The sequence below is a fragment of the Xiphophorus hellerii genome, chromosome 13 (assembly GCF_003331165.1).
Source record: "Xiphophorus hellerii strain 12219 chromosome 13, Xiphophorus_hellerii-4.1, whole genome shotgun sequence".
NCBI lineage: Eukaryota > Metazoa > Chordata > Actinopteri > Cyprinodontiformes > Poeciliidae > Xiphophorus > Xiphophorus hellerii.
The window spans coordinates 17,197,548-17,222,650 of NC_045684.1; the positions used below are offsets into that span (position 1 = coordinate 17,197,548).

Sequence of the window (25,103 nt, forward strand, 5' to 3'; positions counted from 1 at the left end):
TTTCCATAGTTGAAGAATGATTGAAATAATTATTAAAAAAATTACAAACGCTCAAGCTAATGTTGTAGTTCTTCTCTTCTAGCATTTAGTATTGCAAACTAACAGAGTAGTGTGACATTAATTCAATAATAATAATAATCAACTAAATTTCTGCTTTAACAAAGAAAATAATCAGTACTATAATCATAATAATCCACTGATTATTGTACAGCGCGAAGGCTTCCTGCTTGATTAAATCCTCCAATTACTTTGCGATATTTGGTGGCTTTAGATTATTTTCTTATTTGCCGCTGAACCATCCCTGCTGTTTGCATCTGGAGCTGGCTGATTGTGAATGTTTACAGAGCAACTTTCAGTGTTAGATGCTTTCCCATCAGCTGCTGGCGCTCCTTTGCTTTTGGGCTTTGTTCTGCTGCAGACGGTGTGCTTTAGGCAGGAAGTCAATGTTTGTCGTCCTCCTTCACACGCAGGCCGAGTTCGTACCAAGCAGCCCTTGTCGACCGCCAGCACTGTGTCGAGCCAGGTGGACTCTCGAGGGCGCAGCCGCACCAAGATGGTCTCCCAGTCGCAACGTAAGTAACTTTTCCACCCCATCCTCTCTGGGCAAAAGATACTTTTCCCTTTGACCTTCGGCGTCGCAGACATGTGGGTGTGCGTGCGTAAGGTGTTTGCCAGGATTCTTGTTTTCTCAGGATTTGATTGTGGAGTTTCACAATTTGTTGCCGTCACGGTAACGATAAGCTCCATGTTAATGTTTTTGTGCCTTCAGGTTCCGACGAATCCGATTGCACGCCAGGTATCCTATCTGTTTGTCGGAGTGTGCTTGTCTTTGTGTCCCACAGTGGGATTGGTGGCTCACCTGCTGCTGCTCTCATTCTGATCAAGGTGTTTCATTAAAAAGAGTATTGTTTGTATTTCCCCCTGCATGCCGTGTCTCATCACTGAGGTTGGTTTGGTGAATATGTTGCTTTACGCAGCCTTAGCAAGGCTTTGGCTAATGTCAACAGAAGTATTCATATCTCTTTTTTTCATATTTTGTCCACTTTCAACCACAAACGTCAATATATTTAGGAGTGATGGACCAGTGGTATCCAAACTTTTTGACAAGTCAAAAGTACATGTGGGCCACAATTGCTTTTGTTTCACAATTAAAAGTGAAAAAATTTAAAAGTCAGTTCTTGAACTGACCAATATTTTGATATTTAAAGGTAATGAAAACGCTTTCAAGTAACATCTGCTAAGAATTGCAACAGGAAAATGACAATAGGAATATTTTTCATGTTCAGATTGTTATATTTTGGCTGAATCTAGTGTGCTTTTTAAAAATTATTCATCATCATTTTAAATTATTTTCAAAAATGACTCGTTTTTGACTAATTTTAAATCTCATTTAAACCTTTCAAGAAAACCATATTGATTAGATGGAAACATTAAAATGATTTTATTTCCTAGGAGCTGGATCTATTTGGCTTTTATGTTTGCACAACATAAAGTAGAGAGATATTGACTCTGTTTAGTTAAGTATTTGTTTACTTATCTCACGTAATGTTGTTAATACAACACTAAATGGAATTAAGTTTTCAGGATATTGTTTAGCCCTGATTAGCAAGTAAGATTAAACTTGAGTTTTATTTTGGGAAGGGTCAGGTAGATTTTGCAGCTGCTTTATACAGGAAGACTGAGGGGAAAACCTGTCTCTTTGGATCTTAAAGGTTGCAGACCTCTGGTGAATCACATAAAATCCCAATACAATAAATTATATGGAATAGTTCAAGCAGCGTGAATGCTTTTTAAGGGACAAATCACGCAGAGATATGTGTGGCGTAGCTGAGTTAACCAGTCGAACACTGAACATTTAGACAGAGAGCCGCTTTCAGGTTTTCTCATCAGACTTTTAAACCCTGAATTCCAGGATTCATTTTATGGCTATTAAAGATGTTCCCCATGTGTGTGAGAGAGAGAGGCTGTGTTTTTTTTCTTTTCTTTTAAAGATTTTTATTTCCTCATTGTGACAGGTAGACCAAACATGCACTGCTTTTCCCAGTCAACCATCTGCAGCTGGTTCAGTTCGTCTGTGCTCTTGTTTTCTCTTTAGCAATTTGATTTGACTAACATGCCGAAGCTTCACCTTCACTGTTGCTTTGAAACACAAGGATGCGCTCCCATCTGACTCTGCTTTCTCGCTCCCATGACGCTTCTGCATTAACCCATAACTCATCTGATTTAACCCGCTTTTCCTTCGCCTTCCTCCTTACCTCTGCCCTCTCCCCCTTCTTTCAACCAATGGGCGTAATGTCTCAGGATCTCAGTCTGCTAACCCTGTTGGTGGTAAGGCTACAGCGCTACTGTTTTTTTTCTCCCTTCACTCCCTAATTCTAGTCTGTCTGGTTTCCTTTGTTCCCCTGACTTCTCTCTTCTGTCTTTTTACCCATATTGCACTTAGACAGATCACTTTAAAGCTCCCTGCACTGTGGCCAAGGCATGCTGGGATTTGTAGTTACAGATTACGGATGCTTAGTTTTCATCCTAATCGCTTCGCTCTGGGAGCGTCGAGTTTTTGCACCTTCTCGTGTTTGGATTTGCAAAAGATTCAGTTGCTTTTTTTATTTTCACTTATATTTGTGTGTCTAATAACTATAAGCAAATAAAAGAAGCAGTAAAAACATAACTGGTCACTTTTTGCAACAAGGCGCCTGATTAGAACCAGACAGTGTGATACTTTGTAGCTTATATAAGCATAGTTTTGTCTTTAATATGTTTAAGTTGGGTGCTTGTTGCTCAGTGTTGACGGTGTGTGTGTGTGTGGATTTAGATCAGTTTTTATCTGTCACACAGAGGTAGAGTGATCTGCATTCCTGTGTTCAAACGTGAAGAGCTGTGGTAGTCCAGCATAATGTAGAGCGCTGGAGCTTTTTAATCCAAACTCACATCTCATACCTCAACTGTTGTCCTGAGGATTGTGGTAGAACAAATCACCAGAGTACACTGCAAAAACACAAAATATCTTAGTACATTGGAAATAAGACAAAACTAACGTAGAAGTAACTTTTCAGCAGAATATAGGAGCTTGTTCCTAAATAATGAAAAAATTAATGGAATAAGGCGTTTTCCCCGTATTATAAAACATAATATGGGTAGTAAAATTTCCTAAGAAATGCAACAGGAAAATGACAGTAATGCCATTTGTAGTTATAATATAATATGGTTTTTCCTCTGGTCAGTCATTTCATTTATAATTGGCACTTTTTTTTTATCAATAATAAGGAATTATTGACTTAAAACAAGCTAATATATTGTGCTGAAAAGTTACTTGTAAGTTATTGAACTTGAAATAAAACAAAACTAAGATATTTGCCATTGAAACTAGACTAAAAATACTTGGTCAAGTTTTGTTTTTGCAGTGTAAAAGACTGTGTGGGCTTAGCACTCGGAGACAGGATCCCCAGGGGAAAGAGGACATTAGATTGTAAGATTAGTGTATTGATGATGGTTAAAAATCTTCTATTTCAATAGATATTTGGAGTACAGTTCAGCTAAATTTGATATCATGATTTAAAAACTATCCAATCTCTGTTATATATTTATCCATATGAATGAATCCGTGCTAATGTGTCATTCCAATATTAACTTAATGTAGGTTGTCGTCATGCCAACCCCAGGAATCCTCTTTCCAGTCACACCGAACACTGCTGTGTTATCTAATTGCACACACAGCATATTTTAAGTTGTTGGCTATCATCTTTACAGCATTCTGTGCATTTATTGGCTCCCGTGGTAAAGATGTACACAAACCCTGAAGATAAATGTAGATTCTACGGCAGTAATCTCCCACTGAAAACATCAGGAAAGTCTTCAGTCGTCCTTGATAACATTTTATTTGGATTGAAGCACAAACAGAGAGAGGGATCTTTGACTGTCCCACTGTCAGAGTCACTCCAGATCGACCTGTTCCTGTATTTGAATTATTGCTCTGACTGCAGTTATGGGCATCTGCTTTACTTGAACAGCATGTCCTCTTGTCTTTCTCATTTTGAAAACTAGCTGCCTTTATATTTATAAAACCTGGAAGTCAGGAAATAAAACTTTAAGGTTCCTGGACATTGATTATCTCGGGAGTGAAGTGTGAAAAGATGTAGTAAAGGAGATGGGGTTTATAATTTGAGAAGATCCGAGATTAAAAAAACAACAATAAAACAAAGTCACAACTAAACAAATTGAGCGTTTGGTTTCTGTTCATGGAATAAATATGTGGAACAATTTGTATAAAGAAACCAAAGAGATTTGATCAATTTTTACTTCTAAGAAAATAATAAAATATAATATTCTATCAAGTTATAATATTGACCCAGAGTGTTGTATCAAAGACAACATATCTTATTTGCTTAATATTATTTTTATACACATTGCCTGTTTTGTGTTTATAGATGTATCTATATAGATGGTTGCTTAGTTGCTTATAGTGTAGCCAATTCACTTTTGAGACAAGGGGTAGACTATATGAGATTTTGTTCTTCCAACCAACTACTCTTTCTCATTTGAAACTTTTGTTTATATCAACATGTGTCATGTTCATTTAAAACAGCAAATGAATGAAATAAATGAATAAAATAAAAATAAAAATGGTTTCAATTCTGTAAATTGTTGGATGTAACAACAAGAACTACTGTTAGAAAACATTTATTTCTAAACATGGGCTTAATTTTTTTTAATTTTAAGTGTCAAATTCTTCAACTGCAAAAAAAGGAGAACTTATTTTTAGGGATTTTTGCACATTTTCACCTGGAGTGGCCAAAGGTGCACAGGGTGATTAAATGTTTTTGCACACAGGACTGAAAGTGCGATAGTGTCTATAAATGTCGTGTCGTCTTTAGCGGCATCACTACGTTCCTCTTGTTGGACGGACAGCGCTCTGACTTTCTTCTCCTTGTTTGTGTCTCCTCCTCCTCCTCTTTCTCCCTCTCTGAAGCCGGCAGTCGGAGCGGCTCTCCGGGTCGCGTGCTGACCACCACGGCGTTGAGCACCATGGGTTCTGGGGCTCACCGGGTGCTGGGCGGCGCCACCGGGGACGGACACAGGCGCAGCCGCATCCCCCGCAGCCAGGGCTGCTCCAGGGACTCCTCGCCCACTCGGCTCTCCGTCGGTGAGTACGACTCCGCTGGACTGAGCCCGTAAAACCCACGACCTCTGGTGTTCCTGTGTCATGTTTATGAAGGAGATGAATAAACACTCTTTGTTTATCAATACCAACTCTGCTTGATTTTCCGTCTCCTTCTCTCCTCCTCCCGTTGCTTCCTCCGTCCTCTAGCTCCTTCTAGCCTTAGCTCAAACTACAACGGTGCCAGCAGAGGAGGTAAGGCTCCAGCTCCGACCTCTCCTCATCCTCAATCACCCCCTATTGCTCCTTCATCACCTTCAAATCCACCATCCCAGCCCCATTCACCTGCCTCAGCTTCGTAGATCTCCTCTCTCTAATTTGTCCAACTCCATGGCTGTGCTTGTTGTGGTGATGGGCGGCCATATTCAGATGGACATGTTTCCTCCTGTCCATACTAATCAGCAGTGGCTGTGCAACAAGGATCATGTTAGGTGGTGATTACCCCGGGATGGCTGAGTAGCTGCTGAAGATGAACAGAACAGTAAAGATGAGCATGCATCGCTCATCCTCTCACCCACTTGCTTCAATTGCTAAATTCACCTTGAATGCCTCTTTTCTTTTTTCTAATCTGTGTTTAGTGAGGGAAAACGAATAAATTCTGAGAATGTCAGGCTGCTGGGTTCTGCAGGCTTTTTGCTCCTTAGAGATGCATCTCATCATGATCCTCCCATTAGCTTCCCTGCTTAAGAAAAAGCATGATGCCTCCACAGCCATGTTTCATCATGAGGCTGGTGTGTGCAGGATAATGTGACGCATTAGCAGTCACATTATCCTGATTGGTCTTCAATTAACAGAAAATAGGTCTGCATTATATTTTTCATATCTAACAGTTTGAAGGTATTAAACTGTTAGGACTGCTGGTGTTGAGATGCTTCCTAAGGACCAGTCAGCCTGGCTCATTGTTTTTTTCTTGTTTGATATGTTTGTCACCTTTTCTCTTTTCTGTCTCATGTCTTCATTCTTCTTATTCTGCTCTTATTCACATCTTGTGTTTGGATTTCCTGACTTCTGGTTATCCGTTTCACTGTACGTTTTGTCTTACAACCACTTTCCTTCCACTTTCTCCTCTCCTGTCCTGCGATGTACGTTTGGGTGGCGTTAGCTCGAGGCAGTCGTATCCCTCGGCCCAGTATGAGTCAGGGCTGCAGCAGGGAGGCCAGCAGGGAGAGCAGCCGGGACACCAGCCCCGTACGCTCCTTCACACCTCTTGGTGAGTAGCAGTAAGAGGCGAAGTGCAGGGAGAATTAAGATGAGCGAGTCTGCAGACGTGACGTCATCTTTAGGTTCTTTAGGTTTCAACCTGTGCATATATGCGCATTACAACACATTTTCCCACCTCTTTAACTTTTTTTTTTTTACATTGCATTCAAACCCTCAATAGACATAGATGTCTATTAGGTGTCCATAGGTGGACATTAATTGTATTATCGCAATAAATCTCTTATCGTCAGATTTCGATTTATTGTTGCCACAATAAATTCCAGTTAATGTTTAAGAAACCCTGAACTGTCCGTATTATCTGGGTTATTTGTACTGTTTTTCTCCACTGTTCATTAATGGTGTATCACTAGCAATCTATAATTAGAATATATGATTAAATGCAATTAGTGTGTGGATTTTAGTGATACAAATCACACTTCCTTGTGACTGGTGTCCTAAATGGTTTGTTTTTCAAGAGTAATATTTGTGTTTGTGCTGTGTCATGCAGCCAAAGCCATGTAGACACATAAAAGAAATAAAAATATATTTTTTTTAGTGTCACTTATTGTAATAGTACCATAAAATATTGTGATAAAACTTGGAAGTTCACATTACCCACCTCTAAACCCTCAGTGCATTTTATTGGGGTTTTACGTGACAGACCAACAAAAAATGCTGGAATGACTAAGAAGTGGAAAAAACTAGCTTTTAACATTTTTACTAATAATATCTGAAAAGTGTGGCATGTATTTGGACTCAGCTCCTCGTAGATTATCAGACTGGAAGATAAACCTCCCAGGTATTTTGCAGCCTCTCAGGACAATGTGTTGTCACATTGTGTAGCTCTATCTACTAAATAGTCCTCAACAGATCCTCCCACCTGAGCTGCAGATCTCTGCAGCTCCTCCAGAATTACTATGGGCCTCTTGGCTGCTTCTCTCATTAATGCTCTCCTTGCTATGTCTTGGTACTCCCTCTCAAAATCTTCCCAGTTTGAGATGGTGAACTGAACAGAGCTCTGAGAGACGGTCAAAACTTGGGATTTTGTTTCATAACCCAACTTGCTTTAAATTTCACCACATTCTGCTGTTTATTTACTAATGTTCTCTATAAAATCTCCGACGCCTCCACAGAGCAGCTGGATTTATACTGAGATTAAAATATTTACAGGATGACTCTTATGTGGAAATCAGATGACTTCTTATCCGACAACTGGCTGAAGACATATGCACAACACACTTTTTCAGACTTTTCTTATTTTTTAAGCTACTTTTTGTTGGTGTTCCATATAAAATCTTATATCTAAATCAAATACATTCATACTATGAAACAGTTGAGGCATATTGAATAACTATAGTATAAATCATTGCTCTGAGCCTGCTGCAGTAAGTGTTGCTCTTTAGCTGACTTTCTTTCTGTGTTCACACGTTGCCCTCACTGTCACATTCCTGCGTGTGATTCTTGTGTTTGCGTGAGCGGCTGTTAAACTCTGTGTGTGTGTTTTAATCTTGGTTGCAGCAACTCGGAGCTACTCCCGCTCCACTGGAGCGCTCCACACACCTGATGCTTTTGGGGCTGCAGGTGAAGGCTGAGTACATCTATTTCTTTGCCCTCCATCCACCCCACCTTCTTGGCCAAACTTCTCTCGCCGTTTTTCTTTGATGTCCTTTTCAGCGCCACCCATCTTGTCCTGCTTGTTCGTGCCTCATCGATCATTGTTTTAATTTGGTTTTTAACGTTCTGCTCTAGGATGTTGAACCCCCTCCAGTGGAATCGCATGCTTCCGCCCGTTCAGTTGCCAGTTGATAACTATTTTTCTGTGTTTTTCGTTTTTTTATCCATTTGTTTTCTTAATTTAGCTTCGACCCTTCTCTGCAGGATTGCCAACATGCTCTCTTTGTGTTCTTAAGCCATCCTTTCTTCCACCAGTGGCAAGTTCAGTGTCGTCTAACAAGTCATCACATTAACTTCCAGGGTTGACAATCGGGATGTGATGTTGTGTGAATGTTGGTGAGGAAGAGGATCATCTGTGGATCCGGCTGAATGGAGGACAGAGAGCGTTTTCCTTTTATCCTGAAGGTTTATTAACAGCTTGGTTTTCCATATTTTCCCTCCTCCCTCTCTTTGCGACTGTCTCGGCCCACAGGATCGGGTTTTGGCATCAGCCAGTCCAGTCGTCTTTCTTCTTCGGTCAGTGCCATGAGGGTCCTCAACACTGGCTCCGATGTAGAGGAGGCCCTCGCAGATGCGCTGGTACGTACAATAAACTCTGAGAACTCGCATGGAGACTCACTCCAGTACTCTGCAAAGAATGTGCAGCTTACATCTCCTCGGGTGCATGTCTGCGTGTTCTCTAATCCCGGCTTCTACCTCTGTTTAATGCTGTCAGCTGTTGGGAGACATGAGATCTAAGGTCAGGTTCCTCTCCTGGATCATACCTGTGTGTGTCGTGTGTGTGTGTTGTTGTTGTTGTTGTTGCTTAGATGTGCTCCTTTAGAATGTGTCGTGTTTATTTTCTGCCTCTCCCACTCCCCTTACGCTCACTGGTTCTTTCTGTCTTGCAGAAGAAGCCGGCACGGCGACGGTACGAGAACTACAGCATGTATTCTGACGACGAACCCAACAGCGACGCATCCAGCGTCTGTTCGGAGAGATCCTACAGCTCGAGGAACGGAGGGGTCATCCCCACCTACATGAGGCAAACTGAAGACGTGGCTGAGGTAGACACCGAGGGAAATACTTAATTTGACAGACATCACAAAGATTTGCGTGATTTTTGTTTTCAATTTGCTGCAAGTCAAGTAGGAGACTCAGCTAATGTGTGAAAGTCACTCTGGTCACATAAAACCAAAACTAAACTTTGTTCTGCACAAACAGCATGGTGGAAAACTAACATAAAATCCTTAATAAACCATTTGCGTTGTGGAACTTGGTGGTGGCGGCAGCAATTTGAGGTTGTTACATTGCTAATGGGAAACATTTTAAGGTTACCTTTTTGGATACAGTGTATTTTTTACAAAACAAATACACTGTAGGGCTGAACAATAATCAATTTTTTTTTTATATTACATTTTTTGTAAAATCTGGATTTCTTTTCACCAATTCTGTCCATCGGTTTCCATAGTTCAGAGTGATTTTAGCCCACCTAAAAAGTACCGTCTTTTTTGACAAGCGATAAACTTTGTATTCAGGTCTACATACAGAAGGAATGATTGAAATGAGAAAAAAATATTAAGATGTTTTCTGTCATGTATGTATTTTTTAATTAAAAACAAAGGTAGGAAGTTGAATTTTGGATTAAAGAAAGTCTAAAGCAAAAAAATTTCAAATCTTTCAGCTGTTTCTTGCAGAGAGAGATGAATCTTAACCTGCCTCGTGTTTGCTGTGATTCCCAGGTGCTCAACCGCTGCGCCAGTGCCAACTGGTCTGAGAGGAAGGAGGGACTTTTGGGCCTGCAGGCTCTGCTTAAGAACCAGCGCACACTCAGGTCAGCCTCAGAACAAACACGTTTTTTTTTGTTGTTTTGTTTTTAAAGATAAACTCATGGAGGGTTTTCATCTGAATCTTTTCTCTCCCCCTCAGTCGGGTGGAGTTGAAGAGGTTGTGTGAAATCTTCACCAGGATGTTTGCAGACCCTCACAGTAAGGTATGAATGCATGCATACACCCATACACACACACACACACACACACGCACACACTTATCACCTCACAAATGTCATTATTCATCCACTTTAATTTTGGTTTCCGTTAACTTTGTTTATCCCACCATCCCTCACTGTACCGGATTCTGCCAAATCCCAAGCAGTGTTACCGTCTTTCAGTGCGCACACACTCACTTCAGCAGTCCTTCTGCACACCTGTTTCAACTGATTTGGGCCAACAAATGGGATAAACAGGAGAAAAACATGTGGATACACTCCTCCCAACATGAACACTGGCATGCAGAGTGCAACATGCTAACGGCATGCCCTGCCTGTTTTTTTTTTTTTTTTGCGTGTGACCTGAAACTCTCCGCCGTCCTGTGGGATTGCTCTGTCACCGTTCAGCAGTCAACCAGCTGGCTGCGCTCTTTGCATTCACTTCCACTCACTTTTTTTGCTCTCGTTTCCCTTCCCAACAACCCTGACTGCATAAAAATGAATAAAAAAATTTTTTAAAAATCACATGGACACACACACCCCAATGTTTGGGCTGCCAGCTCTTCTTCTCTGACTAATCAGCTGTGGTTCGCCCCTTCTAATACTGCCGCCTTTCTTTCGGCGCTATGACTCCTCCGTCGCCTCACACACCCAGTGTGAGGCGCGCGAGCTTTTCTCCCTTCTCACTCGTTTGACGTGTGACGATTTGATGAATTTCAGCGAGACTCCGGCAGGGTGTACGGCTCGGCAGAATCCGGTATAAGCTCAGCCTCCTTCAAGGTACCGCATCTCATCATGGACGCCTCTCCTCCCTTCATCTCTCTGCTCCTACATTTAATTTTTCTACCTGTCACTTCATATATTTTGTTTCTTTTTGTTTGCTAAAGTGCACACAGCATTTCGTTCGATTTAAAAACACTTTGAAGATTTTGAAATCTTTAAAGATGGATATTAGTTTGACAAGCAGAGTAAAAGTTTGGTTAGGATGCTAACAGATGTGTGTTTCTGTCTCCCTTATGCCACCCCCACCCTGGAACTCTCTGTAGAGAGTAAGTTTGGCCAATCGGTGTTACTGTTTTTATCTAACTGAATGAAAATCTGCTTCATTAATCTGATTGGTTAATCGGTAATCGAGGTCGTTAACATCCACTAACCTGCCTGACCATTCGCTGTCCTGCTGAAATCAACTACTTGCTCATAAAGATGGTTACCGCTGGTTACCCCGTAACCTGACTGACTTTTAATTCGTCAAGTAAAAGGCTGATTATATCTGTTGTTAAGTCGTTTTGGGTGATTTTGTTGAATCGGTGATTGGGCTTAAAATGGTCTGCTGCCACACTAAATACCTACTAACTCCATAATGGGAACTAATTCTTTTCTTACATCATCCCAGCTCAGGGTAACCTGTGTGCATGCATCCGTGTGTGTCTGAGGAAGAACTCCGTAGTACGGCTGGATCAACCTTAACAATAAGGCATTATCGGGGTGGTGTGTGTGTGTGTGTCTAGGTGTTCAGCATGTTCCTGGAGACCCTGGTGGACTTCATCCTGGTCCATAAGGACGACCTCCTGGACTGGTTGTTCGTCCTGCTTACACAGCTGCTGAAGAAGATGGGAGCCGACCTGCTGGGTTCTGTCCAGTCCAAAGTCCAGAAAGCTCTGGACGTCACACGGTGAGCGCCGACATCTCACTCATAGGCTGGCATTTCAGGACAAGATCACACAAAGATTTGGATGCGTTTGCTTTTTTTTACAGAGACATTTTACCTCCTGCACTTTCAGTACTAAATCATGGATCATAATCATAACATCACCACCTTGCAGGTTACTTTAAATTGAAAAGTACACAAAGCTATTGTGAAAAACATCAGGAGAAGACCAAAGAATGTAAAAAATGTTTTATGAATAATTAGGGCTGGGCAATAAATCAATGCTATGGATTAATAAAATTTTGGATTTTCGAAGATTTCATTTTCGTAATTGATTCCATGAGTTTCCACATTTAAAAGTCTTAGTTTTTCTTCTATTTATTTGGACTTTGAATTCAGATCGACTCTGAGATGGAATATTAGGGCCAGGCTACATTTTTTGTTACAAGAAAAAAGTCCTAATATTAGGAGAATAGAGTAGTAATCTTATGAGAACTCCAAAATAACACAAAATTTAAATGAGGAATGCTGAGCATCTTGTGAAGTTTTACTTTTACAAGTAATACTTAATAGAAGTACTTCATCAGTATCAAATTATGAGCAGCATAAATTTGAAACAATCATGCAAACAATTGTGCATGTTTTAAAGAGCTGATTTTTTTCTCATTAAAACAACTTCCTTTCTCATAATTTTAATAGGTTTCTTCCAGTAAAACTGTGCCTGTTTTCTGCTAATATTTTGACTATATTCTTGGAATTAAATAAATTCTAGTATTGTGGGCCTGATACTCCATCATACAACTCTCTGGAGGGCTGATTGGAGGAAAAGCCACTTGTTGAAGATATTTTCTGTCATTTGAAATTTTGAACCGAACAAAAATCAATTAAATTTAGAAATCAGATCTGGTATGAAAAACATTAGAGATGCTGTTATTAAGCCCTGTCTCCCAGCTGTATGAATAATCAGAACTTTGCCATATGATTCTTTTTATTTTATCGTTTTTGTTCACCAACCGTGATTGACAGTTAAATTTCTCTTAGTTTTAATTGCCTGCACATAATTCTCATTTAAGCTAATACTCCCTGCGATATTATTTGTGGCTGTGATAAAATGGTTGCTTATTTTCTCTGTGGATTAAAGTATGGCTCTTTGTTTTTCCTCTTCCAGAGAGTCTTTTCCAAACGACCTTCAGTTCACTATTCTCATGAGGTTCACTGTGGACCAGACGCAGACGCCCAGCCTCAAGGTACTGACTGTTTATGATGCCGTGTGTTTAAGTGCTTGAGTGGACGGGAAGCATGCACATGGCGCTGCAAAAGAACGGCCATGGTCACTGCTTGGATTAACAGAAATCAGTACCTGCCCATCACTCTGGCTGTGCGTCCCAAAACCCTGAATCCTGGGCTGTGATTGGACGCCGCCGCCTTCTAACGCCATCAAGTTTGACCTCCGAGTCCCTGACCCCCGCCCCCACGTCACCCATCCATCTACCTGCTCCAGCCATGTTCTCTCCTTTGTTACTTTTACCCTTGTTTCCACCGCTTCCTGTCTGATCTGCTTCATTTCCTGGACTCCAGGCTTGGGCATAAAATGATGTAACCAGTAGAACAATTTACTCGATGTACTGCAAATCATGTCACTCCAAAGTAATTCTCTTCTCTCTTAAAACTTAGAAAATATGTTGGCATTTAACTGAAGCAGGAATGGTTATTAATTCAGCTGTGAGACCGAATGAACTAAAAATTATCCAACATATAAAACAGTAAGAAGCTTGGACACGTTTGGTTTTGTCTGGGAAAGAAGAATTTATTTAAGTTTGAAAGTTAATTCAGAATGGAAAGAATATATTTGTGTTTTCAGACAGCTACATCATTCACTAACATAAATCCGTCCGTCCGTTGTTTCATCCATCCATCCATCAATCTATCCATCCTTCTGTTGGATCATCCATCAATCAGTGGGTTAATCCATCCATCCATCCGTTGGTTAAATCATCCATCCATCCTCCATCACTGGATTAATCCTTCCATTCATCCATCCATTAGTAGATTTAGAAACAGCCTAGTTTTCTGTGATTCGAGCAGTTTGGGTTTTTCGAAGTAATAGCTAAATTTTAAAGCAGCCCAAGCCTCCTCCTCTTCCTCTCCTGCTCCTCTAGATTTCCTCCTCCTCCTCCTCCTCCTCCTCCTCCTCCTCCTCCTCCTCCTCCTCCTCCTCCTCCTCCTCCTCCCGCCATGCTCCTCTCCATCTCTCCCCTCCCTCTGCCCTCCCCTGTCCTCGTCCCCCTGTCTCCCCGTTGATTGACGCGGTGCTTCTCCTCTCTCTCTCTGAAGCCTGTTCGGAGCTCGTGTTGCGGGCGAGGCAGGGGAGGGTCCGGGGTAAAATTGTTTCCCCCCAGAGCGCGGCGCCACGCCTGCTCTCTAGACGAGCAGGCCGCAGCCTGGAGCCAGTCCTCCCAGGTCAGTGCGCTCCGGGGGGAGCAATTATATGGCGCGCACGGTGCTGCTAAGTGATTTGGAGGAAGTTCTCCCCTTGAGATGCAGATGTAGAAAGGCGTGAGATGAGGGCAGGATTCACTTGTGGAGTCTGCGGTGAATGTTGGCATTTATTATTTCCTTTATTTTGCCATTTGTCGCAAAGCATGAACATTGATGCTGTTTAGTTTGACGATCTTCTCACCGATTCATCAAGACGTTTGATTTTCCAGATCTGTAAAGGACCCGCTCTGGTTTTACACTCACTGTGAACGTTGGTGCTTGTTTCCATGTGTGTTTGTATCGTTTCTACCATGTGTATTCAGGTCAGCTTTAGCCATCCCACGTTGGTGATCTGTGTAAACGTGTGTTTGTGGTGCAGGTGAAAGTGGCCATCCTGAAGTACATCGAGACGCTGACGCTGCAGATGGAGGCCCCCGACTTTGTGAACTCCAGTGAGACTCGACTCGCGGTTTCTCGCATCATCACCTGGACAATTGAACCCAAGAGCTCCGATGTCAGAAAGGTACCGGCTCTCACCCCCATCGTGACTCTAAGCTTGAGTGCTGCAGAATTAATGAGCAGACTGAGAACCCGATTAGTTTATCATAGGTCTGGAAGTACAGCTTTTTGTTTTTCTCTGCCAGAGAAGTTTTAGTTTTTTGCTGGCTTGCAGGTGTGTGTTGTAGCAGCAGCTGTCCAGTAGGACTTATTGCAACTGTAGATTCTTCACACAAAATCCCAGTAAGATGCACTAAAGTTTATAACTTGAGGTATGAATATTTCTTTGGCAGGATCTTCTGCCCGCCCCAATATTTTTGATTTTATTTTTCTAGGAAAGTCCCATTGAGATTAAAAGTCTCCTTTTCATTAGAGTCCTGACCAAAAAACATCAAAAATTACACCACAGTTGCAATAATTTACACAATTAAAGTGCCATAAAAATATTTAAAAACAGTCACAGTTTAACAAAGTCATCTCTGTTGCTCTTTCTGGTTTTAAAAATGTGAACTGAAACTAGTTCAGTTAATTTCCAGTCTTTTTGCAACATGTTCATTTAGATCAGAGGTGTCTAATTCGTTTTTGTTTTGGGCCAAATCAAGATCATAAATAAATGCTCTTAAAGGGCCGGTTCTGCCAGAATGTATTGATAAAATACACTGTTAAAATATCAAGGAATTCTTAAAGTTAAATAATATTATTACACATCTTTTCAGTCCCTCCAGGATTTAGTGATTCTTTTCATGATTTTTTTGCAAAAAAAAGCAAAGTGTTTGTGGTACTAATATGGAAATATTAATTATATATTTAATATATATTTTCCCTTATTTATGACGGTATATGTGACTTTTTATGATTCGCCGTATTGATAATCTGACATCAATTTAGGCCGAGGCAGCTGTCTAGTACAAGTAAGAAAGTTTTTGACAATTTTTGGAAAAAATCTGCAATAAACTCCCAATTATTAGCGCAAAAAGGCGTGGGAATTTGTCCATTTTATGTGAATTTCCACGATAATTCTCAAGAACCTGGAGGGACTGATTCATATAATTTGGCAGTAAGCATATAAAAACTGCATTGATACATAACATTTAATCACACTTCGTGTTTAGTCTAGACTCTAGAGGGCCACATAAAAAGCTACGGCAGGCCAGATTTGGCCCACGGGCCTTGTATTTGACACGTGATGTAGACGGAGCCGAGTAAATAAAGCTACTTTTTCACAATTTTGTGTGGGGAAATTAAACAGAACAAAAAATTATCATTTGAACGCAAAGAGTAAGAGTCAACTCCTCTCCGTGTGATCAGATCACAGATGTAGGATGACAAAGCATATATTTTTTGCTACTAAATGAAATGTTTTCATGAATTATTTTGCGTCTCCACAGGCAGCCCAGGCGGTTCTAATTGCCCTGTTCCAACTCAACACTCCCGAGTTCACCATGCTGCTGGCAGCTCTTCCCAAAACCTTCCAGGATGGAGCCACCAAGCTGCTTCAGAACCATCTGAAGAACACGGGCAACACGGCCCAGGTGGGTAGACTGGAACATAAAGTGCCAGGCCACACGAGTTAAGAAGGGAGATGTTTAAACATCCTTTGTAAATCATTACAAAATCATGTAACAACCGGCGACAACTCTGTGTACTTTTTGTCACGTTTTCAGGCACCAATGGGAAGCCCTTTGACGCGCCACACCACCCGGTCGCCAGCCAGCTGGCCCAGTCCCGTCACCTCACCTACCATCACCTCACAAAACACCCTGTCACCAAGGTAACACGTCCTCTGTGACACAGTGGGGCTCTTTTTTTTTTTTTTTTTTAAAGAATCAGAAAAAAAATGATCAGAAAATGTTCGGCTGTACATTTATCTCAAGCATGAAATAAAGTTAAACTAATAAAATTGGAGCTCTACTCATGAAAAATTTGAAATGCCTCTATATTTATTCATACCATGTGAGTTTTTAAAGAAGAAAAAAAAACAACAAAGAACCAAGCATATCTGTGTTTTGCAGTGCATTTGACTACGACCCGGAGAACCTGAATTCCGAGGACATCTACAGCTCCCTGAAAGGCGTCACAGAGGCGATCCAGAACTTCAGCGTCCGGAGCCAGGAGGACATGAACGAACCCGTCCAACGGCGAGAAGGAGACGACGTGAGTTGATATGCAGGCTCTGATGACCGATGCATGTTTGTAGCCTCTAAGCGTCGCCTAATGGACATGTGTTAAGACATTTCTGCTGTAGAGGCATCTACAGCCATGGAAAAAATAAGAGTCCGCTACACTGAAGCCCATTGAAAACCTCCTGGTTATTCCACCAAATATCGATTTCTGAACTCTTCCTGAGTTAAAACATTAGTATTGTTGTTTCTAAATGAATATAAACTTGTTTTCTTTGCATTATTTGAGGTCTGAAAGAGCTGTATATATGAGGACCCTGACTTCAACATTTTGATTCATTACACAGACTTTTAATGTCGTTAGTTTTCTAACATATAAAGGTTCAGGCAAGAACCTTTAAATTTGCCCGTTTTTGGTATGTCTTTAATTCTGGTGCAGAAGTTTTGAACAACAGCAATGGGCAACAAAGCTCCTTCTTTTTGCCCACTGGCGGTTCATTTTTGCTTCAAAATCAATCTGATGGGATGTTGGAGAGGACTGTTTACATTTTCAAGTAATATATTACTTGAAAAATGTCTCAAAACAACAGTATCACAAAAATGACAGAGCCAATTTGTTAGCCAGCACAATTTATCGTGACAGGTCTGACCGCTGGTTTGTGTGGCATAAACATCTTCAGTGCCAGTCGGGCTAAAATAACCCGGGGTTACCGGGTTAGCATATCGAAGTAGATCATAACTCTGATGTTCTTTGAAGGCCTGAGAGGCAGGCAGCAATGAAACAGTCTTTTCCTAGATTTACCACACACTCATGTACTGTGTGTGTGAGACTCTGACATGTGATCCCTCTCTCTTCGTGGGAACTGAGGGACGTACAGTTGCTGTTTATGGGAAGGGTGACTGTAAAGATAATCCTCTGCAAACAGTCTTAGCATGTCAGTAATGTTCTGCCAGCTTTGCCTCCTAAATTCAATAATAATTTGCTATTTTCAGCCGCTCCTCTCGTCGGAGTTCATGTTGAGGGTAAATTTATGACTCGAGATGTCCCGCAGCCCTTCCCAGGAACACGGCCCCCTTTTAAGGACACAGTGTTCTCCAGTACAGAGGTGTGACCTCCTGACATTTTCTCCATGACATGCATCTGAAATCTAACCAGCCCACATTTCATCAGCACACCTGACTCGTCAAACCAGCCCATACATAGGTGACCTTTTAATGCTTTGAGTGTAAGCATACACACACAAACAGGACCACCCTGCGCCCTGCTCTGCTTCTCACCTGATGGATCACTTGTCGAACTTCACAAAGTCTCTGAAAAACAACGTCGACGAGAAAAAAATCCTGGTATTTTCAGGCTAGAGACATAAAAGACCTGCACCTTACGCTGCAACTTTAAACGTGAACTTGGCTCTGGTGCAAAAACTGTATGCATCACTGGTTGTAAAAGGTTTTCTACCTCATTTTATCAGATTTATGACAAGTTAGAGACATGCAGCGCTGTAGCAACACTAGGAAAGTGATTAATTTGACCGTTTCTGTTCATTGCTGTAAACTGACTCCAGATTTCTTTGAGTCAATAAATAAGGGCACAGCTGCAACGCCAAGAGTCGTTTAACAAACTGAAGATGTACGGAGGTTTTTAAAAATTTCTGGATTCAAAACAACAGTCAATTTGTTTGCAATTTTTTTTAATGAGAAGTAAAGTTGTTGTTTTTTGGGTGGGGGGTTTAGCTATGCAGAGCATTTTGTGACATGGTACTCTTATTTATACAGCATTTGATGCTCTTGAGCCATTTCCATTATCATATATACCACACTGCTAAATTATTTTCTCAACATTTTAAAATTCCAGGTCAACCTGGAGCCCAAGCTGCCACCTCCACTTTATTAAATTTTGCACAAATTATGTCAAACATTTGCTTTTAGTTCTGGTTTGTGAAGCCAAGGCTTTCCTGTTTGTGCTGCTGTCATTTTTAAGAAAGTAATAAAAGTTTACAATAAGGTCATCAGAAGGTCAGCCTTGCCCTCCACATTTAAGTCCAACAAAAGTTGTGTGTAATTGTGCTACAGTCCAGCCAACATTTGTATCTCTGTATCGTATCAATTGATATTGGTAATGGATTGTCTATTTCTTTTTAAATATCAGAAATACTTCCTAACTGTTGGCAGGACCTTTCCTGTTGTATCCAGTTTCCTCTCAAGCTGTTGTATTCATTTTTGTCCCAGGCTGTTGTTTTTTTATTATTTTTAAACAGTTGTGGGGAAACCTTAAACTGTTGCTGTCCAAGTTACTCAACAGGTTGTTGCTAGGTAACAATATGTTACTTAACAGGTTGTTGCTAGGTAACAATATGTTACTTAACAGGTTGTTGCTTGACAACCAAAGAACCAGTGAGTGAAAGAGTCGATTCCTCTGACAAACCTTTCTTAGCTGGGCATGAAAAGTGTAGCAGCTAAAGCATTTGCTTTGCCTACATTTCCCAGAATGCTGTGCAGTTCTGGATCAGAGTTTAGTGAAATCATTGAATATATTATCTTTTGGTATTGATCACGTGTCTATAGCGATATTCATGGTTATTGATTTATTGCTCAACCCTTGCTAGAGCTGGGCAAACTGTATTTTGTTGTGGCCTTTGAGTCAGGTTGTGACACTACGTACAAAACACAAGATGCCTTTATTCCTCCATCTTTGTTTTTTTTTGACCAGGGGGGAAACTTGTCAGACTTGATGGACGGCGGTCGAATGGCTCTCGACAACAAGACTTCCCTCCTCAACACGCCCCTCCTCACCTCCAGCCCCCGAGTCGGCCACGATCACTTCTACGACTCGCCCCTGAAACAGAGCCGGAAAGACATCAGCCTGGAGGACTCGGGCCAACTCACCGACGGTACTGGAACCACAAAGCAAACACGCACGCTGCGTGGACCAAATGACGTCAACTCTGTTTGCTTCCGTAAAACAGACAGCGGGCTCGATCAGTCGGAGCGAGTGGCCGAGCTCCTCAAGGAGCTGTCCAATCACAATGAGCGTGTAGAAGAAAGAAAGGCGGCTCTGTACGAGCTGCTCAAGCTGATCCGCGAAAACACCCTGCAGGTGTGGGACGAACACTTCAAGACCATCCTGCTGCTTCTGCTGGAGACGATGGGTGACAGAGAGGTACACACACACACACAGGACCTGCGTCTACTCGGTGAAAAAGATCAGAGCTGAATTTCCTCTCTTCTTGAATCTCTTCAGCACGTGATCCGAACGCTGGCTCTGAGGGTGCTGAGGGAGATTCTTGGTAAGCAGCCTTGGAGGTTCAAGAACTATGCAGAGCTCACCATCATGAAGGCCTTGGAGGCTCACAAAGATCCACACAAAGAGGTACTGTCATCCACACCAGGGCTACCTGCAGCTAACGCTTATTAATTGGATTTTTTAAAAATTGCTACATCCTGCCTGTTTTTCTGTGAACTATTTTAACCCTTTTATACAATATTGGAAATACCTTCAAACATTCAAATAAACCAATGATCCAATTCCTTTTTAAAAAAAAGAAAATAATCTTTGTATTGCTTAAAATGCAATAACATTCCTTTTGGTTAATTCTTGATTATTTGAAGCAAAGGATGAATCTGGAGCTAAAAAAATACTTCTAAAATCAGCCTGTGAAAATCTCATCTCTTTCTGATTAACTTAACGTAAATACAACAGCGTTTAATTTTTTTGAATAATTATTAATAACTGGATAGTGAAAAGTGCTTAATGGTGTTTTTTCAACTGGTTGAAGCAACTATGCAACTTCACAAAGATTTTTTTTTGTGTCTTAAATGTCTCTTGTTTACGAGTGTGTTGTTCTTCCAGCAAATAGCCTGGTTTTGAGTCTGGATACTCCAGCTAACAATTAATCAATTACTAAATTAGTTGACAATTCAATTCATCCAATTAATCATTTCAGCCTTAATCCACCCACAAATTAGCTTCTTCCAAGTAGATAATAGCTATGTTGTTCACAGAACATCACAAGTTAAAGTAAACAAAGCTTGCTTTCTTTGTTTTTTCTGAAGGTGGTCCGCGCTGCGGAGGAGACGGCTGCCATGTTGGCATTGTCCATCAGTCCAGACCAGTGCATCAAAGTGTTGTGTCCAATTATTCAGTCCGCTGATTACCCCATCAACCTGGCTGCTATCAAGATGCAGACGAAGGTGATGGAGAGAGTTCCCCGAGAGGGCCTGGCCAGCATGCTGCCCGAGATCGTCCCAGGACTCATACAGGTGACTCGCCTCTGGGACATCAACTGGCAATCTGGGGTGATTATTTATTTTGACAGTCACAGGGTAAGTTGTGTGTTTGTCCAACAGGGTTACGACAACTCTGAAAGCAGTGTGAGGAAAGCCTGTGTGTTTTGCCTGGTGGCCATCCATGCAGTGATCGGAGACGACCTCAAACCGCACCTCAGCCAACTCTCCAGTAGCAAGGTGAGCGGGTCACTGGCATTTTAAAATCCAGTTCATGAAAAACCTTGCTTTTAGGAATATAAACCGGATTGTGGCCACAAGCTTCAGAAACCTGAATGAAAAATTTATATCAACATAAAGTAGAGATTAATTGTGAAGATGAAGGAAAATTATGCTTTTTTTTTCTCTCTCAACTGACCAGAACTCCATTTTCCATGTGTTTAACTGGTAATCTGTGTTTTCTTTGCCCCTTAGAACTGCAAATGCACGTCATAATTTAGCTTTGTAAAAGATTTCTGAAAACCATTTTCATTGCATTTAACCATAAAGCAGTACTTTAAGTTTGTCTATGACTTAAAATCCCAATAAAATGTTAGTTTGTGTTTGGAACTCTACAAAATATGAGTAGAAATATGAGTGTCTTGAAGGATGAACATTCTTTCAAGACATTATTCATTGGATCATGACTGGAATGCTGTTTATCAGGCAAACTCTCAAAGAATATGGATTTGAGATGAGATGCCTCAAATCCATAGTTTTACTAAAACTATGGATTTCATAAAATTTTAATAAAATAGTTTTATTAAACAGAGAAATAATTACTGGTCAGCTTTTACAGGGAGGGGTTGGTAATATGTAAAAAAAACTTTAGATCATATGATGTTAAAATGTTATTTCCTAATTGAAAATATTCCTGGGGGCGTGCCGTGGTGGCGTAGCGGTTAGCGCGACCCATATTTGGAAGCCTTGAGTCCTCGACGCGGCCGTCGCGGGTTCGACTTCCGGACCCGACGACACTTGCCGCATGTCTTCCCCCCTCTCCTTCCCCGTTTCCTGTCAGCCTACTATCATGTAAGGGACACTAGAGCCCACAAAAGACCCCCTGGAGGGGTAAAAAAAAAAAAAAAATTTCTGGAATGTAACTTTGATTCTTTTATGCATGTTTGAGAAATCCTTGACTATCTGGTGACCACCGTTCAGGGTAGCCTAGACGCTTGCTCTTACAAAGCACCGCCTATTTCCACAAAGGTCTCCTCAGCTCCTCCAGACTAGCGGCAGCAGCAATTAGCAAACAACAACTGGTATCTGCTGAGCTTATCGCACAAACTACTCCTCAGTCCCAACACTCCTAAGAACGGTTGTTTACGACATAAAGGGGGGGCCTTGTTGTGATGACGTGTTGAGAACAGAGTGCAGGAAAGAATAGGAGCTTCTTAAAGAGACAGAGGCGCTAAATTGCAAAGTAAATGTTCTTTTTTTTATATTTTATATATATATGTATATATATCATTTAGCTTAACCAATTCTGATTATTTTTTCTTCAAAATCGCTGAATTTTTGTTTAACGGGATTATTCTACGGCGGCAGCACGGCTATGCATCACATGTAGAAGAATAGTCTTTTGGCCACCAGCGTTGTCCGCATGTGCGAAATTTCTTTATGTAAACAGTAACATGCAGGGGGTCTATATTTGTAAATATGATTATGATTAAGTCAGTGCCTCACCAGCTATGAACCTCACTGCACGTCACCGATTTATTTATATGTATATAATTTTTATAGTAACTGATGGTAACATAGTTACTTGATTGTGCCATAAAATGGCACCATGTGCCTGGAAAACACATAATGCCGCCCCTTTAATGCAGAACTTGACAACCGGTTTATGTGAGGCTGTCAGAGATCGGTCCACCTCTCTTGCTCATTAGTAGCAGCTGTTTTAGCTTTCTTCCCGACATAAACCTCATGAAGACGTCATACTTAAACAACTTTGGAGTGATAAGATTTTACTTCAGTGTAGCTCATTATTTAAACAGATGTAAGAAGTAAAAAAGGTGATTTTCACCGTTGTTTTTTTTTTTTTTCTGTTTGCAGCTGAAGCTGTTGAATCTGTACATCAAACGTGCCCAGTCTGGCTCCACTGGCAGCGAACCTTCAGGCGATGGTCTATAGAAGTCGCTCAGTCCCAGAGTGTGACTGCAGAACTGCAACTGTCCACAGCAAACAAAAAACATCTGCTCCTCAGATCACACCCACACAGACGGAGACCAACGGGGGCAGACTGCTTACATCCACAACAAGACATGGTGTATACACACAAAATAAGTACACAGAGTGCTCATGTTTCCAGCTTCACTGCAAGAGAGAGCGCGTGCAGGAGTTCTCACTGAGTGTCGCCCACCCTGGCCTCAGACTGGACTGAACCCTTAAATCTGGAATAAATAAAAACAGCAGCCGACTTCCGCTCTCATGTTCCACCCGGGTTTCTCACCACTCACTCACTCACTCACTCACCCCAGGATGAAGATGTCGCTTGTCCGTCCTGTCCAACAATGTCCGCTCTCAGAAACAGCTTAACGTCAGTAGGGAGTGATGCATCTGCATGGTTTCATTTTTCCAGGGGTTTAATATTCATAAAACATTGAGATAAACAAACTGTGCTCTTTCCTGTTTCGTTCTTGGACAGTCAGTAACTGGGTCCAGGGAATGTTAATGTACACGGTGTCATAGTTTGGATTATTTTAAGAAATGATGTTTTACTGCAGTGTTGGGGTTTTTTTTGTTTGTTTTTTTTTAATACGTTATAGTTTCTCACACCAAGAATCTACTTTTTTTTTTTTTTTTTTCTCTCCAGAAAGGTGCTGACAAACCTCAGAGGTACGACCCACCCCCGCAGCGCACTAACACACACCACAGTACCGATAAAATCCAGACCACGGGAGGGGGTGTTTGGCTATGCATGAAACTAAAGATGAAAGAAATAACATTTTATTGCGGTCAGGTTTGCAGTCGAGAATAAAACCGACTGCGGTTTTAAATTAATTTTAACGATGTCCGGCCCTTTCACACGAACCCCTGATGGTTTTCCATTTTTCCAAGCTCACGTTCGATCAGCCCGCTTCTGAGGAAGATGCTGCTTTACACATGAAGTATGACCGGACCTGGCTAATTATCATATAGTGGACATGTATCTATATATGATATTAAGATTGATTATTCAAGAACGGTGTCAGGTAGGAGGAGTTTCCCCCCAGGGGGGGGTGCAGGCACGCACCTTCACCCATCCACGTTTTATTTCCTTTTCTCTGTTGCGCGTGCCGTAGTCTTACTGACTCACTGTTTTTTTGTTTTGTTTTTCTCTGCTGAGAAGAAATTTGTAGAAATGTATTATTTACAGATCTGGAAAGAAAACGTCCTGTCTTCTTCACTTTTCTCTTTCCTCTCCATTGTTTTTTTTCCCTCTGTCTTACAACTTTCTAGTTTTCTTTGTGCATTTACAAAAGCTGTGCTCAAAATAAAGTAAAGAACTTGTACAGATCATGATGATAGATATCAGTGGTTTAACGCTTCATATTTTCTTCGCGTTTTTACCCCCTTTCCAGCTCAGTTCAATAATTTCAGGGTTTTTTAATGGGTCACTAGTTGAAGTAGAAGAAAAAAATATTTAAACTGAGTCTTAAATTACTTTTATAACAGCAAACATTGCAGTACTTAACATCCTCTTAAAAACACATTTATACATGCAAACAACAAATTTTACCTTTGGATTCTTTCACATTTAAAGCCACTTTTCAAACCAGTTATGAGAAAAATGACTATTTCTTTGCCTGTTTTGTAAAATGTAAGACAGATACTTAATTTTAAACTGTTTTTTTTTTTTCATACAAATATTTTTTTTCTCAAAATTATTCCCAACAACCAAAGTCCACAACAGAGATCTCCTCTTAATGAAAAAAAATCATACGGTGGGAAAGCCTTATTTAAAAAAAAACAACTTAATAAAAGATCAAATTAAAGTTAAATCACATTTTCCCGCTTTTGATACACAATGGTAAACTGGATGTTGGACTGTTATATATTTAATAGCCATTAGCAATTAGTTTGCAAAAATATGAAATGAAAAGAACAAAAAGGAGGAGAGAA

At 40.9% G+C, this 25,103-nt stretch overlaps 1 protein-coding gene across 37 annotated transcripts in view; it reads left to right on the forward strand.

Moving 5' to 3' along the window:
- clasp2 (cytoplasmic linker associated protein 2) overlaps positions 1-24,512 on the forward strand; it is a 61,783-nt gene extending 37,271 nt beyond the window's left edge. For 7 of the 37 annotated variants that reach the window (XM_032580708.1, XM_032580709.1, XM_032580710.1 and 4 more), the window contains 26 exons: positions 471-572; positions 770-796; positions 2,302-2,328; positions 4,967-5,140; positions 5,306-5,350; positions 6,258-6,365; positions 7,874-7,936; positions 8,502-8,608; positions 8,745-8,768; positions 8,920-9,075; positions 9,751-9,842; positions 9,938-10,001; positions 10,716-10,775; positions 11,042-11,044; positions 11,504-11,667; positions 12,812-12,890; positions 14,501-14,644; positions 16,008-16,151; positions 16,284-16,390; positions 16,632-16,773; positions 19,447-19,627; positions 19,703-19,896; positions 19,978-20,106; positions 20,790-20,996; positions 21,084-21,200; positions 23,055-24,512. In XM_032580708.1, the coding sequence (XP_032436599.1) occupies positions 471-572; positions 770-796; positions 2,302-2,328; positions 4,967-5,140; positions 5,306-5,350; positions 6,258-6,365; positions 7,874-7,936; positions 8,502-8,608; positions 8,745-8,768; positions 8,920-9,075; positions 9,751-9,842; positions 9,938-10,001; positions 10,716-10,775; positions 11,042-11,044; positions 11,504-11,667; positions 12,812-12,890; positions 14,501-14,644; positions 16,008-16,151; positions 16,284-16,390; positions 16,632-16,773; positions 19,447-19,627; positions 19,703-19,896; positions 19,978-20,106; positions 20,790-20,996; positions 21,084-21,200; positions 23,055-23,132 (2,738 nt within the window). In that variant the 3' untranslated portion in view covers positions 23,133-24,512. The remainder of the gene's footprint in view (positions 1-470; positions 573-769; positions 797-2,301; positions 2,329-4,966; positions 5,141-5,305; positions 5,351-6,257; positions 6,366-7,873; positions 7,937-8,501; positions 8,609-8,744; positions 8,769-8,919; positions 9,076-9,750; positions 9,843-9,937; positions 10,002-10,715; positions 10,776-11,041; positions 11,045-11,503; positions 11,668-12,811; positions 12,891-14,500; positions 14,645-16,007; positions 16,152-16,283; positions 16,391-16,631; positions 16,774-19,446; positions 19,628-19,702; positions 19,897-19,977; positions 20,107-20,789; positions 20,997-21,083; positions 21,201-23,054) is intronic. The other 30 variants (XM_032580714.1, XM_032580718.1, XM_032580719.1 and 27 more) reach the window with 22 other exon arrangements.
- The last annotated feature ends 591 nt before the right edge of the window (positions 24,513-25,103 follow it).